The sequence below is a fragment of the Hydra vulgaris genome, chromosome 09, assembly GCF_038396675.1.
Source record: "Hydra vulgaris chromosome 09, alternate assembly HydraT2T_AEP".
NCBI lineage: Eukaryota > Metazoa > Cnidaria > Hydrozoa > Anthoathecata > Hydridae > Hydra > Hydra vulgaris.
Genome location: NC_088928.1, coordinates 61,047,501 through 61,067,500, shown reverse-complemented (window position 1 = coordinate 61,067,500; position 20,000 = coordinate 61,047,501). Strand labels below are relative to the sequence as shown.

Below are 20,000 nucleotides of genomic sequence, written 5' to 3'. Positions count from 1 at the left end.
TCAAAATAATTTACCTCAAAGTTTCCGAGAAGACTTGTTGATGCAGGTGCACTTTTACTTAAAACTATATATTCATCTGAAGAGTTACTGGTTGAAAAATCTTCACAACAATTACCTATGCTCAACTTCCTTATTTTTTTCATAGGAGCCTAAAATTAAACTGTTTAAATATAAATAAATTATATTATATATCAATACAACAGATAAAACTATTTATTTTTCATACAAACTTAAGAAATTTATCATTATTCTATTTACAGGACTTGAAGACAGAGGCAGACCAGTATTAGCATTAAACTCTGCAGTTGTTATACCACCCATAAGTAACCTTCTAGCAGAAATAGGTTTAGTTTTTGAATTGTCTTGTGAAAATGCCTAAAAATAATTTTTTTTTTCATAATGTTAGATTTAAACATAAAAATTTGTTGCAAAAATGATTTCATATTTACCTGAAATCTTGATGTAAAATGAGGAGAAACAGATTTACTTCGTGATTTTGGTCCTTTGGTTTGTTGATCAACTTTATTGGTTAATAAATTTCCATAAGAACATTCTGAGTTCGGTTTAGTTTTATTAAAATGTATAACTTGATCATTGTTACCTAATTCAAAGTCTTGCATCAAATCAGTTAGAATATTATGTCTGTCTTGCATGTTACAGGTATATGTAACATCAAGATCCATTTTATAGGATTCACTGCTTGTAGTTGTTGTCTCAGGATTGCTTATTTTTACATTTTCAATATTTGAATCAAGTTTTGGATTTTTTATTCCCATATGAAACATGCTTCTTGAATTCTCTGAGAAGTATAAATCTAAATTAGTGTCCTTACGTTTTCCAATAAAGGAGTCAGCTACAGTTCGTTCTGGAGTTAGGCTATCAACAAACCAAGAATTTTGAAGAGGAATTGTATTAATATTTGAAATTAATTCATTTTTTGATTTTTTTATTAAAGATAGTATGTAACTAAGTTCCATTCTAGGTAGAGAATGGACTGTTGTTTGTATATATTCAAAACTAGAAATATCAAGCTTAGGAAATGTATGAACTGTTGGAGCACTTCCAAAGTGCAATTTTGAACTGCATGAAGAAATTCTATTTAAAAAAAAAAACTTACAAAAATTTTTTAAAAAGATATCTGATTATATGACCATTTAACCTTTAAAACATAACAAACATGAAATAACATTAAAGTATAGGTTGTCTTTAGTTTTATATTATTTATTATTTTACAGGTATAAAAATTGCTGTTAAAAATAAATTAAAAAATAGGCTTGATCAGGACTCAATGAAAAAAAAAAAAATTTCTGTAACCAATTCTAAAAAATTTTTATTTAAAATGATTTAAAGAAAATTTGAAAAAAATTAAAAAAGTAATAATAAACTTTTAATAATAAAAAAAAAAAGAAGAAAAAAAAGAAAAAGAAGAAATAGTGTTTTGGCTTTCCACATCAAATCACCCATGATAAGACCTCCTTCATTCTCAACTTTATTAACCTTAAACTTTTAGAAAACCCTGTTATCACCTGGCTGAACAAAGCAGCATTGTACAAACTAAAGTTTCGCCTAGCAATATCAATGATTTGCCAAAAAAAGTTTAAAATAATTTTGTGAGGTTTTATTAATAAGCTTCTTTTTGTAATTTTATAATAAAGAATTTTTAAATAATTTTATTATAAAGCATTACAAATTTAATGAGAAAAAGCGAGAGCATAAGTGGGAGAATGTGCTTTTCATAATATTATCAAGAAGCACATATAAAAGTGAGTCTGCTTGAAAATTGCACCTAGAAAGAACAACGTACCGTGATTTCAGTCTTGAAAGGTAAGAAAGGTGGTAAAATCCACAAAAGAATATTAAAAGTGTATGGAGACAAGTGTTTAAACCCTTTGATTTTTTACTAATGGGAACAACAGTTTCAAAGTGACCGTAAAAAAGTTTCTGAAGAGAAGCGCAGTGGACGACTGATTGGAAAAAAAAAACTGATAAGGGAAAAAGTAAACACGAGTGTTGGAGCTGTCCATAACATTATTCACAATAAGCAGCAGTACAGAAGAACGAACACTCACAAAGCAACCCGACTTCAAACCAGTCAACAGTTGAAACATTTTTTTAAATACTTGTAATGTTTGACAAAACAAAATAAACAAAAAAAAAAAAACAGAGCCTTGAGTGAAAGCATTGGACTTCTCCCACTCAGCAAAATTCAGGACCCAATCAGTCGATAAAGTCATGCTTGCAGTATTCTGGGATTTTCAGGGGCCAGTTAATTGTGATTTCCTTGATGACCAAAAAACAATAAGCCATACAGCTGACAAAAAGAAAACTTCAAAAACTGGGGCGGAAGATTCTTCCACATAGATTCCCCATACAGCCTTGACTTCTCCCCATCAGACTTTCATCTGTTTGGACCCCTTAAAGAGAATCTATGAGGAAAAAAATTTTAATACAATAAATGAAATATTTTTAATTGATGGTTAAAAATCAGGTGCAGAGTGGCTTCAATATCAAATCAAAGAATTTTATGCCAAGGGCATTTACAAATTGGCAGATATAGGGGACAAGTGTATAAGTGTTGCTGGAGACTATGTTGAAGTGTAACAAAATTTTTGTACTGATTGAACAAACCATTATAATATTACGTAATAGTAATTTGTCTTGTTTATTATTGAATAACCCTCCTATCTTATTATGGACAAATAATGCTAAGTTTAATTAATCTTGAGATATATATAAATGCTTTTTGAATAAATAATATAATTTTAAAATTTCAAATCTAATTTGAAAAATATCTGTGCAGACAGCCAGAAAAAGGCTCAAAAAATTGAGGTGGTTTAAGGAGTTAATTAGCTTGTCTTTGGAAAAGCGGAAGCAAGTAATTTTCAGTGATTAATTTAACTTTGAGTTCTTGTTAAAATCTTAAAAATATAAACTTTGCAGTACCAAGGTAAAAATGTTGGAATTTGGGGCAAGAAAAAAAAGTGAATTAATTGCTCTGGCAAACTTGATCACCAGATTTAAATCCATTTTTATTGTTTTGTGTTTCACTTAAAATAAAAATTAAATCAATATCTTCTTTAGTTTTTATTATTATTATATTACTATACCTTAAATAAGCTTTAAACAAATTAATGTGCTTATTCTTTTAGAAAATACTATATATATATATATAGATTTATATGATTATATATATATATATATATATATATATATATATATATATATATATATATATATATATATATATATATATATATATATATATATAATCATATAAATTTTAATATATTAAACATACTTAAATATTATGTTACGAGGGTTTGCACCATTTGTTTTACTCCACCAAGCACTAAGTTGTGAAAAATGGAGAAAAGATCGAATAGCTTGAAATACCATTTCTGTACTTGAATATGTGTTCCTGTAACTTTCCTCACTAAAAAATATTTATAAAAAAATTACAATTAAATATGCTTTATAAAAAACACCTAAAATGTATAAATATATATATATATATATATATATATATGTATATATATATATATATATATATATATATATATATATATATATATATATATATATATATATATATATATATATATATATATATATATATATATATATACATACATTAGGGTGTCCCAAAAATATATCATAAATTAAATTTGAATGTGCGGAATATTGCATTTTTTCCATAAACAAAAAATTAAATTTCTAGCTCTTGAAGGTTATTTTATTTACTTTTATTTCAATAAATAAATTTTGATAGCTACAAAAAGGTGACTTTTTTGAAAGAAAGCAGTGTTTTTTTCTCTATTCATAAAACAAACATATTTGATTTAATAAAAAGTGATAAAAATAGAGATGATAAGGCTAAGTGGGAAGATATAAAATTTATGAGACATTGTCTGTGGGGGGACATGGACGATAAATTTTTTGAAAATGCTCACAGGGCACAAAAAAATTAACTAAAATGTCAGTCTTTTACTTACTTTTCAATGTTGTTAAGAATACTTGCAGTTGTAAATGACTGTGCAGAAAGCTAAATCAATTTAATTCAAGATTTCATCGGAAGAAAACACAATGAAGACAGGTTTTAGGTATTTTGTTATATAACACAGAATATAAAGGGCCTTTTTTAGTAATTATTGGGGTTCATTTTTGAAAACACAATTTTTGAAAATTTTCAATTAAAAAGTTATTGATAAAAAACTTTTTTTTCAGATTTTGTAAAAACTTATGAAAACTATTGAATAGCTAAAATAACTTTGAAAACTTAAATTTAATTTTAAAAATCATTTTAATTTTGAAAAAAAAAAAAATAAACTAAATTAATTTCGAAATTAAAGTTGAATTTTGAAAACTTAAATTTAATTTTAAAAATCATTTTAATTTTGAAAAAAAAAAAATAAACTAAATTAATTTCGAAATTAAAGTTGAATTTTGAAAAGTTAAATTTAATTTTAAAAATCATTTTAATTTTGAAAAAAAATAAATAAACTAAATTAATTTCGAAATTAAAGTTGAATTTTGAAAACTTAAATTTAATTTTAAAAATCATTTTAATTTTGAAAAAAAAAAAATAAACTAAATTAATTTCGAAATTAAAGTTGAATTTCGAAAAGTTAAACTTTGAAAAAAAAAAAAGTTTTAAAAATTTAAATAAGTTTCAAAAAAAAACAACCCATTTCCATTAGCTAAATTATTTTTTAAAAAAAAGAAGGTTTTTCAAAGGTAAATAATTTTTTCAAAAAAAAGAACTTTGATAAGATAAATTAGTTTTGAAAAAAAAAAGCTTTTCATTAAATGATTTTTTTTTGAAAAAAAATAAGAGTTTCGACAAGTGGAATGTCTATTTACCCATTCAGTGAACGCGGACATTTATAAAAACTTTTAGAAGCGTGAACGCTATAAAAACAAAAGTACATGTAACGTTTAACTGTTGGGAAGTGCATGCAGGGAATTGTCTCAAATCCAACTAACTTTTAGGATTTTGTCTTTTTCTTTACCCTCAAAATCTCTATTAATCCTAAAAATAGTTTTAGACCTACAACAGCTAACACACTTGGTTTAACAAAATCATGGCCTCAGGTTAAATTAGGGATAGAACTTTTACTTCCCTTTAGTAAAAAAAGTCATTTTTAAATGTAAAATATTAAATAGATTTACAAATATAATTAAATTATTAAAAAACAATAATAATAATAATAAAAACTAAATTGCATCTAAAATTTATTTATATAAAGTTGATTTTAGAAATGCGTAGTAAAAGTTTATTTTTACAAATAAAAGTAATTAAAAAAAGCTCTTAATAAAAGAAAATTATTTGCCAAAGTAAGTCATAAAAAGTTATTTAGATGTTACTAATACGAATAATTTTTACTTTTTAACTTTAATATATCTTATTATTGTCATTTTTTTCATATGATTTGTTAGTGCTGGTGTTCTCCTGTAATTGTTAAATGATTTAGTTTTTAAAATATTTTTCATCACCGTAAAAACTTTATCATTGCGATCAGTGTTGGATCCAGGATTTTTTAGTGTTTGAGATAGCTAACTTCCAGACATGGAGCAAACTCCAAACATTTGTATGTTTATACTTATGTCAAATAATGATGCTTTGCAAAAAATTGCGATGATTGGAAGCTAGGAACGAAAAAACACTTTAACTTTATTCCACTACCCCATCCCACCCCCACCCCACTCCAAACATGAAAGGCACCAAGTTGATAAAATATTTTTTGTACTTTTAGCAACTAGACTTACATTCATTGATAAATTTTAAGTTTCATAGTATTATCTCTCATTGTTCAAAAATTATGACCATATAAAATTTGTAATCCCCTCAATTTGAGGGGAGTTACAAATGAGAAGTGTTTTGTCCTAATAAAAACAATTCTCAAATCTCCTACTCCTTTTAAATACGAATGAATATTGATGGCTAAATGTAGTCAAGGTCAGTGTGAAAAGTATGTGTGGGAGGAGTGTAGGACGGTGACATATCTCCATCAATAAATCAGTTGGTAAATTGGGATCTTTTTTTAGATATGTTCATTTGCAAAAATAGGACTTGGATATTTATCACACATCAGCAAATTAGGAAATGAGTGGCCTTTTTTTAATTTTCTGTGAGTTTCATAAAAGTTTCATCATCTTTAGTTATCATCCTCATCTATATATATCATCTATATTGCAAAATGCTGTAAGCAATTTAACTCCGCTTTATACATATTATATTGTTATTACAATAATTGTCTAATAATTGTCTAAACGCTTTTTTTACATAATAAATAGTAATAAAACTTCTAAATTTCATTTGCAATATTGAAGGTAAGATTTTACATTTTATTTCTGCACAAAATTCATTTTGCTTCATTTTTATTGCGCTCGCAGTAAAAATAAGATTTTTATTGCCAAAAACTGCCTACATTATTTTCGATATATATTTAACTTTCCACATATATATATATATATATATATATATATATATATATATATATATATATATATATATATATATATATATATATATATATATATATATATATATTTATATATATATATATATATATATACATATATATATATATATATATATATATATTTATATATATATATATATATATATATTTATATATATATATATATATATCAGGCAAAAAGTTTGTGCGGTTTTGCAGATCCAAAAATAAATACACATAAAAACAGTTTTTATAAAGTTTATTCTGAAAAATAGTCTCCTTCAGCAAGAATAACTTTCTCCCATTGTGAAACAAGCTGGTATATTCCATTTTTATAAAAGTCTTGAGTTTGGTAGCTAAAAAATTTAATTAACTCATTTTCAAGATCTTCTCTATTTCGAAACTGTCGATTCCTCATATGATTATCCAGAGCCAAAAAAAGGTGATAGTCGCTTGGCACAAGGTCTGGTGAATACGGAGGGTGAGGTAGAATCTCCCATTGTAAACGGGCTAGAGTTTTCCGCGTAATTTTTGCGGTTTATGGTCTGGCATTGTCCTGGTGGAATACAACACCTTTTCTGTTTGCCAAAGCTGCTTGTTTTTGGTGAAGAGCAACCAAAACTCTGTAAAATTGGGCTGAGTATATCTCAGCAATAATGGTTTGTCCACTTGGTAGCAACTCATAGCGAACGATACCTGCTGTAGTCCACCACACACACAGTAAAACCTTTTGTTGGTGAATGCTTGGTTTAGGAGTCATTGGTACTAGATTGTTACTGGCTAGCCAATAATATGTTCGTCTTTTGCAGCAGTACATAATCCATTTTTCGTTGCACGTCAACATCCGATCTAAAAATGGCACTAAATTGTGGCGGGAAAACAAACTTCCAACGTTTTCCAAGTTGGTGCAAATGTAAACAAATAGTTTCATCACTCACATTAAATCTTAAGGCAAGGTCCTGACATGTTTGACTGGAGTCCTGCTCGATTGTCAACTTGATATCCTTGTTGTTTACAATGGATGGTCTTCCAGATCTTGGTTCATCTTCAAGGTTTTCATTTTCATAAAAAATTTTTAAACCGCTTTTGATCCATCCGTTCTGCTATGGTACCTTCCCTAAAAGCAGCGCATATCTTACGACAAGCTTCTGCAGCTTTGGTTCCAAGTTTGAACTTATAAAGTAAACAGGCGCGAATTATTGCATCTGACACAGCCATACTCCACTTAAGACTTTTAAATTTAAAACGCACTAATAAAACTTATAAAACACACTGATTGATTCTCCTTAAAACAAGCTTTAATTTATATGCAAAATCATCCCCCCACCACAACCAGTTTTCTTAATACATTTCGTAGAAATAGGCAATTAGGATAAACCGCACTAACTTTTTTGGTTGCCTGATATATATATATATATATATATATATATATATATATATATATATATATATATATATATATATATATATGTATATATATATATATATATATATATATATATATATATATATATATATATACGTATATTTGACTTAGTTCCAGTTTTCTTGTTTTTCACAAAATAGACTGTAAATTTACATAAGCAATTTTGTTGAAAACTTGTTAGTTCATTTTAATTTCTCTATTTTCTATCAAGTATAAAAACTCAATTTGTTATCAACAAATTTTTATTAAATAAAAATCTGGCACACAGCGAAATCAGTAAAAAAAAATGCTGTGTTAAGTTTTGCTCATTTCATCTTTTTTTTTTTCTCCATACAGTTTTTTGTTTAAAAAAAATCATTTTATTTTTGGAACTAAAATATGTTTAGTAGTTGGTATACATATATATATATATATATATATATATATATATATATATATATATATATATATATATATAAATATATATATATATATATATATATATAACATTAGGTATATAAGGGATACTATAACAGTTTTGAAAAAAATTCAATAAAAATATATAAAGAAAAAACTTTCCCGAAATTAAAAAAAAAGAAAATTACAATGACATTAAATATTTTCAAAAAACAATTGCAAATTGGCGAGTTCATTTTTAAATTGCACATGCTGCCATCTAGTAGGAAATAGCTTAAGCTAAAAACTTAAGCAATACTTTAAATTAAAAAAATAGATAAAACAGGGCTTGATTTTTGAATTTAAAGTTTGTGTTGCCAAATGGCAACATTGGAAAAGACAGGGTTAAATTAATTTCATACTCTATAAATATATTTTGTCGAATACATCTGGGAAACATTATAAATTATTATTGTTTTTCTCTCACAGGCAGAATGTTTTTCATGCATATGAACAGCCCCTTAGAACAATGTTATATATTTGTTTTACTAATTTGCATGAGTTTTATTTTTTTGTAACTATAAAAATTCATTTAAATGCAGTTTTCAGAATTAATGTAATAAAATAAATAGTTTGCAGTGATTTTAGGAATTTCGAAATTAAAAAATTGTTTCGATACCCTTTTTATGATTTCGATAAAATCAAAATATTTCAATGCAAATAATAGAGATTCGAAAATGAAATATTGCTTTGGTGCCGTTTTTAAAATTTCGATAGCATAAAATTTTTTTGATACAAATTATAGAGATTTGAAAGTGAAAAATTGTTTCGGTAAATTTTTGATAATGTAAATATATTTTGATACAATTTTCAAAGTTTCAAAAGCGAAAAAAAAATATCGAAGCTATTTTTAGGATTTTGACACTTAAAAAATGTATTAATAGAATTTCATAAATTTCGTGAAGCAAAATTCATTTCAGTTCAAAATTAAGTAATTAGAAATCATTTCAAACTTACTGAAACAAAAATATAGTTTCGAAAAGTTTTTTTTTAATAAAAAACTCAACTTCTGCTAAAGTGAACAACTTTAGTAATTATTAATAATGGATGTTGATGTAAAAGTAGTATATTTTATAAATTTATTTATTTCAGAGAAACCAGCAATAGATTTCAAAAATGGTTACTAAGAAAGATCTTGAAATTATTTAGTTTAATATTATTTGAATTAATAATATTGGTTTATATTATATTACAATACTATAAAAATAATATTACAATATTATAACAAGATAAATTATTAGAGTATATTTTTAATGAGGCTTCAGGATACCCTCCAGGTATTTTATTATATAATACAGAATATAAATGGGATTAGTAGTTATTATTAACAATAGTTGTTGCTGTATGAGTAAAATCAATGATTTATTTTGTAAAGAAATTTACTTAAAGATTTCACGACAAGCAAATTTATTTGCTTGACAGGCACCATTAATTTTTTGTTTTTTTTTGGTAACAATTATAATCTGAATAATATGAATAAAGTCAATTTTAAGTCAAAATTTACTTATTAAAATAAAAGCAAACTCAACTTTCACTTTAGCTAGAGACTTAATTTTTTATTGTTGGTATTTATGGACAAAATGATGCCAAATACAGTATTCTGCATATTAAAATGCAATGTATGATATATTTTTAAGACACCCTAATATACACACACACACACACACACATATTTGTATATATATACATATATATTTAAATATATATATATATATATATATATATATATATATATGTATATATATATATATATATACATATATATACATATATATACATATATATATACATACATACATACATTTATCTATGCATATATACATACAAAAAAAAAATAATAATAATAAAATCTACTATGTATCTACTATTAAAAAAAAAAAAAAAAGAATAAAAAAAGTGGGAAAAATGTATTTTAAATAAAATTAAATCTTTCCTCCTAAATAACACTGTAGCGACAGCAAGATAGAGTGCTCACATTGTAAACAAAAAGTTCTGAGTTTGATAAACATTATGTCCCTGGTAGTACCAAGCTCAACTATATCCAATTAGTTTCCTAAAAGCATGGTCAAATCACAAAGCAGGAGCACAGTATTACTTGTGTTTTTATACAAAAATGGTAAAGCCTACTGTTGGGAAAACTGTACACACAAGAAAACATCAAAAAAATGAATTTATTGAATACAGTCAATAAATTTATTCATATTGATAGCACGTCCAAAATATTGACTACATCAGAGGAAAAAGATCATCTTTAACCTGTTATATTTTTAACACGTTTTTATTGAGCTCAAAGAGATTTCAGGGTAAATAAAAATCAAGCCTGATGTAAAATTTCCCAAATATTTTTTGAAAGAGTTTTATGAATGGAAAAGTATTAAGAAAACAAAAAAGAGATGCGCAGGAAAGAAAAATTTTTAAAATTAAATTTTAACACTATTTAAAACAACTATTTAATTACTTTTTTTTATGCTTCTCTTTTCACTTATATGTGTTTTAGTCCTAGACTTATTTCAAAAGTATGAACTTTTATTCAAAAGAATAAGTTATTTTTTTATAATACATTAGGTGCAAATTCTGAATGATTTACAAGCAAAGTTCTGTTAGTACAAAACTGATCAGGTTTTTCTTCCAAAAATAACATCTTAAAATGAGGGGCTTCTAACAAAATGCATAAAAATTTGAGTGTTTCACCATTAAAAAATAAAACCAAAAGTGAAAAATTTTTAAAATAAACTAAAACACAAAACCAAAAACTCTATTACACAGTAATATAATATATATATATATATATATATATATTTATATATATATATCTATATCTATATATATATATATATATATATATATATATATATATATATATATATATATATATATATATATATATATATATATTTTATATATATATATATATATATATATATTATATAATAATATATATTAACATAATATTTTAGATTACTTTGATTTTTAAACTCAAACACTTTTTGGCGAATAAGCTTTTTAGTTTTCACCTTTTCAAATATCTAATAACAAATTTACATAAAATCATCAAAAATAACGCAAATCAAAAATGGTCTTTAAAGAAATGATCTTTAAAAAGCTTCATCAAATAATTTTAATTATATTCAGCCAAATTAAACTTTGTCACCTCTTTCAAAATGTTTTTATTCAATACAATGCATGGATATTGGCAGTAAAATAAGGATTACCAAAGGATTATTTTCACCAGTAATTTTAATTGAACATCTTTTTTTTTTAACTTTTATTTAAGCAATATTTTGTTTCAGTTCCATATGAGAAACAGCATAAATAACCCATTTGGATACTAGTTTAGATTAGTGTTAATTCATTAAATGACTCTAGCAGTCATTTCACAGAGATCAGGTTGCCTAACTCAAATCAAAAACTGCAAGACTCAATGCCCAATCTGAATATAAAAGCAACCTTTGTGCAGGAAACTTCCTCAAAATTTAATTAGGTCTAGGTCCATTCCATTGGACTTCTTCCTATCATAAGCAAGATTTTTAAAACTTTAATTAACAAACACTTAATCTCTCATCTTGAGTCTAATAACTTACTTTCTGATCATCAATATGGATTTCAATGTTCTCATTCTACAGCTAATTTGCTAACAGTAATAACTGATAGGTTTTATCGTACATTAGATAGAGGTAGAGAAGCTATTAAGTTAGACCAGTATACCAAACTTTTGATAAAGTTTGGTATACTGGTCTTCTCCATAAGCTTTCTTATTACAATATATCAGGTAACATCTTTAAGATTATTGAATCCTTCCTTTCCTATTGTACTATAAATACACTGTAACTTCAGGGGTTCCTCAAGGTTCTATCCTTGGCCCTATACTTTTTTTAATTTACATAAATGATCTTCCAGATATTCTCACATCTAAGATGGCATTGTTTGCTGATGATACTACTATTTATTCTTGTCTTGATAAGAAGCCAATACTCTCTGATAGCTTGGAGGGGAGATTCGAGCTTAAAAATGATCTGTTATAGCATGGGGCTCACAGTGGCTGGTGAACTTTAATTCAGATAAAACCCAATTTTATTCAGCCGATCATAACCACAATTATTTAGATTTTCCTATATTTATGAATGGTGATGTACTCGATGAGTTCTCTACCCTTCATTTCTAAGATTAACTCTTACTTCCAATCTTTCTTGGAAACCATACATCAAATTCATTGCAAAATTAGCATCTGCTAAGGTTGCATCTCTTCATTGCGCTTGCCATTTACTTACTTCGGATTGTACTCTTTATCTCTATAAATCTCAAATCCGCTCTTGTATGGAATATTGTTGCCAAATCTGGGGCGGATCTTCAAATGATGCCACTTCTTTTTTAGACAAGGTGCAAAAACACATTGTAAATATAGTTGGACCTGCTCTTACAGCCAATCTCCAACCATAATCACATCGTTGTAATGTTGCTTCTCTTTTTCTTTTCTACAAATATTATAATGGGCACTGCTCGAAAGCGCTAGAATTTCTTGTGCCATCTACTAAAATTCATTTTCATGTTACTTGTCATTCAATTAAGTCTCATCCTTTTTCTGTGACTATTCCTAAATGTTCCAAAAACTCATATTCGTCTAGTTTTTTTCCTCAAACATCAGTTCTTTGGAATTCACTTCCTTCATCTTGCTTTCCTGATTCATATAATTTGCAACTTTAAGTCTTCTGTCAATTGTTATCTTGCTCTATAAACTTCGTCTTTTCTCCTCCATTTACTTCCAACTTTATTAGTGGTTGCTTGCAGCCTTGTTAGAAGCAAAGATGTTTAAAAAAAAAAGTTGGAGTACCAATAAAAATGTAATTGATTGCCTTGGGAAAAGTTTATATATTTTCGTACAGTTTTTACATAAGCAGAACAACCAATAAATAAGCTTTCTTTTTTTCATTCAGCAATACAATTTATAGTTTACGCTTTATGTTCTAAAAATATTTACACATTAAAATGCTTTTTAAGTGCATAAAACCTGATTTTAATATGGCAAAATTTAAGAAAAACTTAAAACAAACTAACTATGAATTACTAATAAAATCCATATTTGCAGCACTGGAAATAATGGCCGTTTGACAATCAATGATTGTTTACTTTCAAAAAAAAAAAGATGTTTTGATCCCTTAATATCAATTCTGGTCAATCTAATTTGATTGGCAAGAATCGCAAGACATACCTAATAAAAAAAAATTTTAATACCTTCAAAAATTTAAAGTTTAAATTATTAAGATAGCATCTAAATGTTTTTGATTATTGGAATAAAAATAGTTTTGAGACTATAACAACCTTTAATTTAAAGTATAAAAAAAAGTGCAAAAATATTATTGAATAGGTAAAAATACAGAATCAAAAAAATACTGAATATTTTTGATTAGCGAAATAAATGCATAATTTTTTCCTGTTTTTAAAATCAGAAAAAAATATTTAATCAGTTAATTAAATTTTGATGAATTTTTTTGATATAATTTTATTTTTTTGAATAAAATGAATATGAATTAATAACAAGAAATGTTAACATTTCCTTAAAAGTCTAAATAGTAAGTATAGCGATCATAACAGTTTTAGCAAAATAACTATTTCCTTTTGCTTAAATTGTTTAATAGTCTCAAAAGTTTGAGATCATTAAAAGCCAAAACGCTATAATGGTTTTTGTTTTAAATGTTAAAATTGATTAAATAGAAAGTGTAATATAAATTATAACCATATAATAGAGGCAGACAAAATACAAAAGACAATTATTTCATTTAATAAAAGTATCTGAATCACTCACAAAAAAAAATAAAAACTTTTTACATTTTTTCTAAGAAAAATTATTATCTTTTCATATTATTTTGAATTGCCTAAAATAAATGAAGGTTTTTTAACAAAAATGATATTTCCATGTGTTAGCTCTTTTTAATTGCAATTTTCATTTGTAAAGGAAAGACCCACTAGGGAAAAAATGAAGATTTTTTCAAGAAAAAAGTAAATTTCAACTTTTTAGCGAGTTGCTAAAAAACTGATTTGTTTTGGCCAATTCAAAATAATATGCTAAAACAGGTGTACAGCGAAGATTTATTGAGAGTTAAAAGCAAAATATAAAATTTTATGTATTTTATTAAAAGATTGTTCTTAAATATATAAGATAAGTTTTTTTGAATAAAACAGTGAAAAACTTTTCTAATCACTTTGCTCATTTCTCAATTATAAATATTAGAGTTAACTGTTTAGGGATATTCAAAATTTAAATGGTCATTATTTTTGAACGCTGAAAGATTATTCTATAAAATTTAAAATTTTACAATGAATATAAACTTGTTGCTCTCATGTTTTAAGTTAAATCACGTTTAGGGGATGTAACTGCTTAGGCAATAACAGTTTGACAAAATAACAAATAGTATTTAATAAATATATAATAATATATATTTGACATAAATTTTAAAATTGTTTCCACTGGCAAAATTTCTAACCATAAGCCTTGTAATGATAATAATAATATTAGTAATAATAATATAATAATAATAATAACAATAATAAAAATAATAACAATAAAAACAATAATAATTATTATTATATTAACAAAATAAACAATAACAATAATAGTAATAATAATAACAATAATAGAATAATAATAATAATAAAAATAACAAAAATAAACTAAAATTTAAAAAACATAAAACCTCTTTCTCATAATCTCTATTTTCCACTGCTCCAATAAACAATAATCATTTAAAGATTTAGAATTTGCTATAGATAATCGTTCAATAAATGTCTCATCTTGATTACATATAACATCTATGTTAACGATTTGTTTCTTATTAAAAGCTAAATCAATTTTGTCTCTTGTTTTTTCCACTAAACTGCAAAGCTTTAAAAGTATATGATAACAATGATTTGAATCAACTATTTATTAATGCAAAGATTAAAAAAATTTTAGTCATAAGAAAAATAATTAAAAGAGAATAAATACTTGATTGGCTTGCTTAGATAAATCATTAGTACAACATTCTTTAAAAGAATTTCTGGATAATGGCCATGAATGAACTCCTGCTTTTCTTCCACACTTATTTTCTGGAAGTCTACCCTCAACAACCAAAACACCAATATGTTTAAATATCTCACATGCTGAAAGATCCATTTCAAAATCCATAAATAAAGAACCTATAAATAAATTCATTAACTTTATAGCTATATATACATATGTATAACTTTATAGTTCATAAATTATGTTAGTGTATTTTACAAATAGAGTGCTCAAGAACAGAAAAATAATAAATTAGTAAAAAACACTTATCTAACTTTTTTCTTCAACTCGAAGTTTCACCATTGCTGGATCATCAGGAAGAGAACTCTTCCTGATGAACCAGCAATGGTGAAACTTCAAGTTGAAGAAAAAAGTTAGGTAAGTGTTTTTTACTAATTTATATATATATATATATATATATATATATATATATATATATATATATATATATATATAACTTTATAGTTTTTTGGCAATTTATATATATATAAAGATACATATAATAACTAAGCAACTTTTATTAACAAATAAGAAACAGAACAGTTAGTAATCTGTACAAAATATACAAAAAATATTTAAAAAATATTTTTTCCTATGAACTTCGGATTTAAAAATTCAATTTTTCTTGATTTTGCATGAAGTTCATCCATTCGTTTTACAGCACATTCAGCAATTTGGATACATTTTTTTAATTATCCTTCCTCTTTTCTACTTTTTTTAAGAAATTTAAATGCACATTTTAGGAATAAAAACGCATACAAAATATTAGGAAATTGCACCCTTATATAGATATAATAGATAGCAGTCAATAATTTTGGTGATGAAATTACATGTGAATGGCATTTTAAAAGGTAAAAGTGTTTATAGAACTGCTAATGCTTGCAAAATGTCAATCATAATTCACTAAAGGTATGTAAAAAAAATAAAAAATTCTACAGGTGAAATTTAATGCATTTGAAATTATAGACAGTCATGAGTATTTTCTAATAAAGAAGAAAAAAAAAATAGTAGGCTACTTGAAAATGGCAGGTAAACTTTATCACACATTGGTCCAAAAAATAAAAAGATAATTTCCATATAAATATGCATGTGAAAACAATAAAAATTTTGGACTGAATATGAAATTCTTTTTTGTGAATTTAAAATTTTTATTAAATCGGTGCAATTTTGTTCCAGAACAATATATTTAGAATTTAGTTGAGACAGGTATTACTAATTTCAAAACAAAAAAAGCTTGCAAAGCTGTCAAACAAGTTTAAAAAAAATAGCTTGCAAAGCTGTCAAACAAGTTTAAAAAGTGGCTTCAATGAAGCACATACAGTCTGTTACTGTGTGTGTAGTCATAAATGCTTTTGAGAAATCTCTTACCATCATTTATGGTATTATCCTGCAAAAACTGGTAGCATTAGATGGAAGATGGTAAATCACTAGGTACATGAGCTCCCCATCCTAGTGACTGGTCCAAATTTTTTATTGCTCTTGAAATCCTTTACAAATCATGCAGAAATACAAGGATGTAGAAAAGATTCTCCTAGTACTATTGCTTTTGATAATCATCAAACAGTTGAATTAATAAATTTTTGTAAAGATAGCAGAATTCATGTTTTGACTATTGCACCCCTATGTCCTAAAAACTACAACCTTAAAAAATGTGGTAAAATTACAAAAAAAAATTTATTACTGAAGTATATCCATTTAATCCTGATATTTTTACTGCTTCTTTCTTATGAGTTCTTAAGCTCATACATCACCAACAGAGGAAATTTACTGGTAGTAACTACTCCTGCTGCAACAACCTTGCCTAAAACTAATTTTCTAGAATCTCTATTTGTACACCTCTAACAACAACAAATAGTGATAGCAAATTAAACCACAGATATTTTAAATAGAGAATATCAACATATAATGTGAATGGGTAGTACTACATCAATTTCAATAACAAATTGTGATGAATCTAACTCTTCTAAATATTGCTGGACCAGTTTCTTTACTATTATCCAAAAAACTATTGATAGAAGATGAGAAATAAAAAACTTTCAGAGTCAGATTCAAGTCTTTCAAATTAAAAAGATCTTAAACCATGATCTCAATGACAAAACATAAAGAGATTGAAGATGATGAAGATGGCACTAATAACATATAAGTTGATAGAAACTGGGCGATCATTAATTTCATATTTCAAAAAAGCATTATAAACAGATAAAACAGACATATAATGTGTGAATCTGAATCAGGATATGAAATCAAATTTTCCCAAAAAACTAATGAAAGATTTTATAACTAACCTATTAAAGATGGTATTCGCGTGGTTACAAAAATTTATACTACGTGTGTGTGTGTATATATATATATATATATATATATATATATATATATATATATATATATATATATATATATATATATATATACTCTACTATCTACTATCTACTATCTACTATATATATAAAGGGCAATGTGTGTGTGTGTGTTTGTTTGTTTGTTTGTTCTCTATAGAAATCCAAACCGCCGGACCGATCTCGATGAAATTTGGCATGGGGGTAGTCCTCGAGGGGGAGAAGGTTCTTAGCTGGGTTTTGACCCCGTACCCCGATCCCCGGGGTCAAGGAGGCCCTAAAATGGGCCCCTCTGACCCCAGGGTCAGGGGGGACCATTTTTTGGGACCATTTTTTAGGCCCATTTTTGGGCCCATTTTTGTGTACAGATATCAGGTAAGCCAGTTTAAATATTGGCCCGGGCAACGCCGGGTAACTCCAGCTATATATATAAAGGGCATTGTGTGTTTGTGTGTGTGTTTGTTTGTTTGTTCTCTATAGAAATCCAAACCGCCGGATTGATCTCGATGAAATTTGGCATGGGGGTAGTCCTCGAGGGGGAGAAGGTTCTTAGCTGGGTTTTGACCCCGTACCCCGATCCCCGGAGTCAAGGGGGCCCAAAAATGGGCCCCCTGACCCCGGGGATCAGAGGGGTCAGAGGGGTTATGACCCCGGGGATCAGAGGTCATGACCCCGGGGGATCAGAGGTCATGACCCTGGGGGATCAGAGGTCATGACCCCGAGGGGTCATGACCCCGGGGGTCAGAGGGGTCATGACCCCAGGGATCAGAGGGGTCATGGGCCCCCTGACCCCGGGGGTCAGAGGGGACCATTTTTTGGGCCCATTTTTGGGCCTATTTTTGTGTACAGATATCAGGTAAGCCAGTTTAAATATTGGCCCGGGCAACGCCGGGTAACTCATGCTAGTATATATATATATATAACATACATATATATATATATATATATATATATATATATATATATATGTATGTATATATATATATATATATATATATATATATATATATATATATATATATATATATATATATATATATATATATATATATATATGTATATGTATATATATATATATATATATATATATATATATATATATATATATATATATATATATATATATATATATATATATATATATATACATATACATATATTTAATTATATCTATACATACTCTTCACAAAAAAAATTACTGTAAAAAGAAAATGGGAACAAGAAACCCTAAAATCTTAGCCCCTCCCCTCTCACCTAAACGTGAGGGCAATGAGTTGAATTATTTATTTTTTCATAAACATAAACTAGCTATGTATTCATCCGCAGATTTCAAATTTTATGCTTAACTTATTCAGTGATCAGTTTTTATGACCATGTAAAGAATAACCCTCCCCTCAATTTGAGGGGGCTACAAACTTGACATGGTCATAAAAACTGAACACTGAATAATTTAAACATAAAATTTGAAATCTGTGGATGAATACATAATTAGTTTATATTTATGAAAAAATAAATAATTCAACTAATTGCCCTCATGTTTAGGGTAGGGGGGCTATGATTTTAGGGTTTCTAGTTCCCATTCTCCTATCACAGTAATTTTTTTTTGTGAACAATCTTTTCATCATACATAAGAACATAAAAAAATTTGGAGTATTCTTTTTGTTTAAGAGCTGGTTATTTCATGCATTTAAAAACCTTCCTATGCCACTGATTATTAGGGTGTGTTATACTATGGTCAGAATTTGAAAATTCATACTTATCAGTGGCATTTTTAAGAAAAGGGTGAGGTTTAACATATTAAATTCAGAACTATCAAAAAATTTGAATTTAAATGAGTTTAAGCTACCAAGGAACTGCATTGAAAATTGCCATTAATTTTTGATATCTTCATATTTTCAGGGTTAATTTCAATATACTGTTATACTGTTTCAGAAATTTTGGTTTACAAAATACTTAAAAATTAGTATTTTTGCAAAGTTTTGTATGTAATTTAACTTATACATTTTATTTGATGAATGGCTACACATAAAACTTTATTCAAAAGTATTTTGCTTTAATATTTGTTATGCAAGTTATATATATATATATATATATATATATATATATATATATATATATATATATATATATATATATATATATATATATATATATAATATATATATTTATAATATATATTCATATCTTTCTAATTTTAAAAATTACTAGATAAAAAATAATATTAAAATTAAAATGGCTACTGGAACAAGATGGAAAAATGGTTCTTGTCTATGCCAATATTTGGGATCTGGAAAAGAGTTGCCAACAGC

At 26.2% G+C, this 20,000-nt stretch overlaps 1 protein-coding gene across 1 annotated transcript in view; it reads right to left on the bottom strand.

The window, feature by feature from the left end:
• The window catches only part of LOC100207864 (atos homolog protein A), a 39,567-nt gene that overhangs the window by 16,574 nt on the left and 2,993 nt on the right, over nt 1-20,000 (bottom strand). The window contains exons 2-7 of the mRNA XM_065806251.1: nt 15,302-15,492; nt 15,012-15,199; nt 3,299-3,433; nt 450-1,095; nt 259-375; nt 15-149 (exon numbers count right to left, since the gene is read on the bottom strand). Coding sequence (XP_065662323.1) covers nt 15-149; nt 259-375; nt 450-1,095; nt 3,299-3,433; nt 15,012-15,199; nt 15,302-15,492 — 1,412 coding nt within the window. The remainder of the gene's footprint in view (nt 1-14; nt 150-258; nt 376-449; nt 1,096-3,298; nt 3,434-15,011; nt 15,200-15,301; nt 15,493-20,000) is intronic.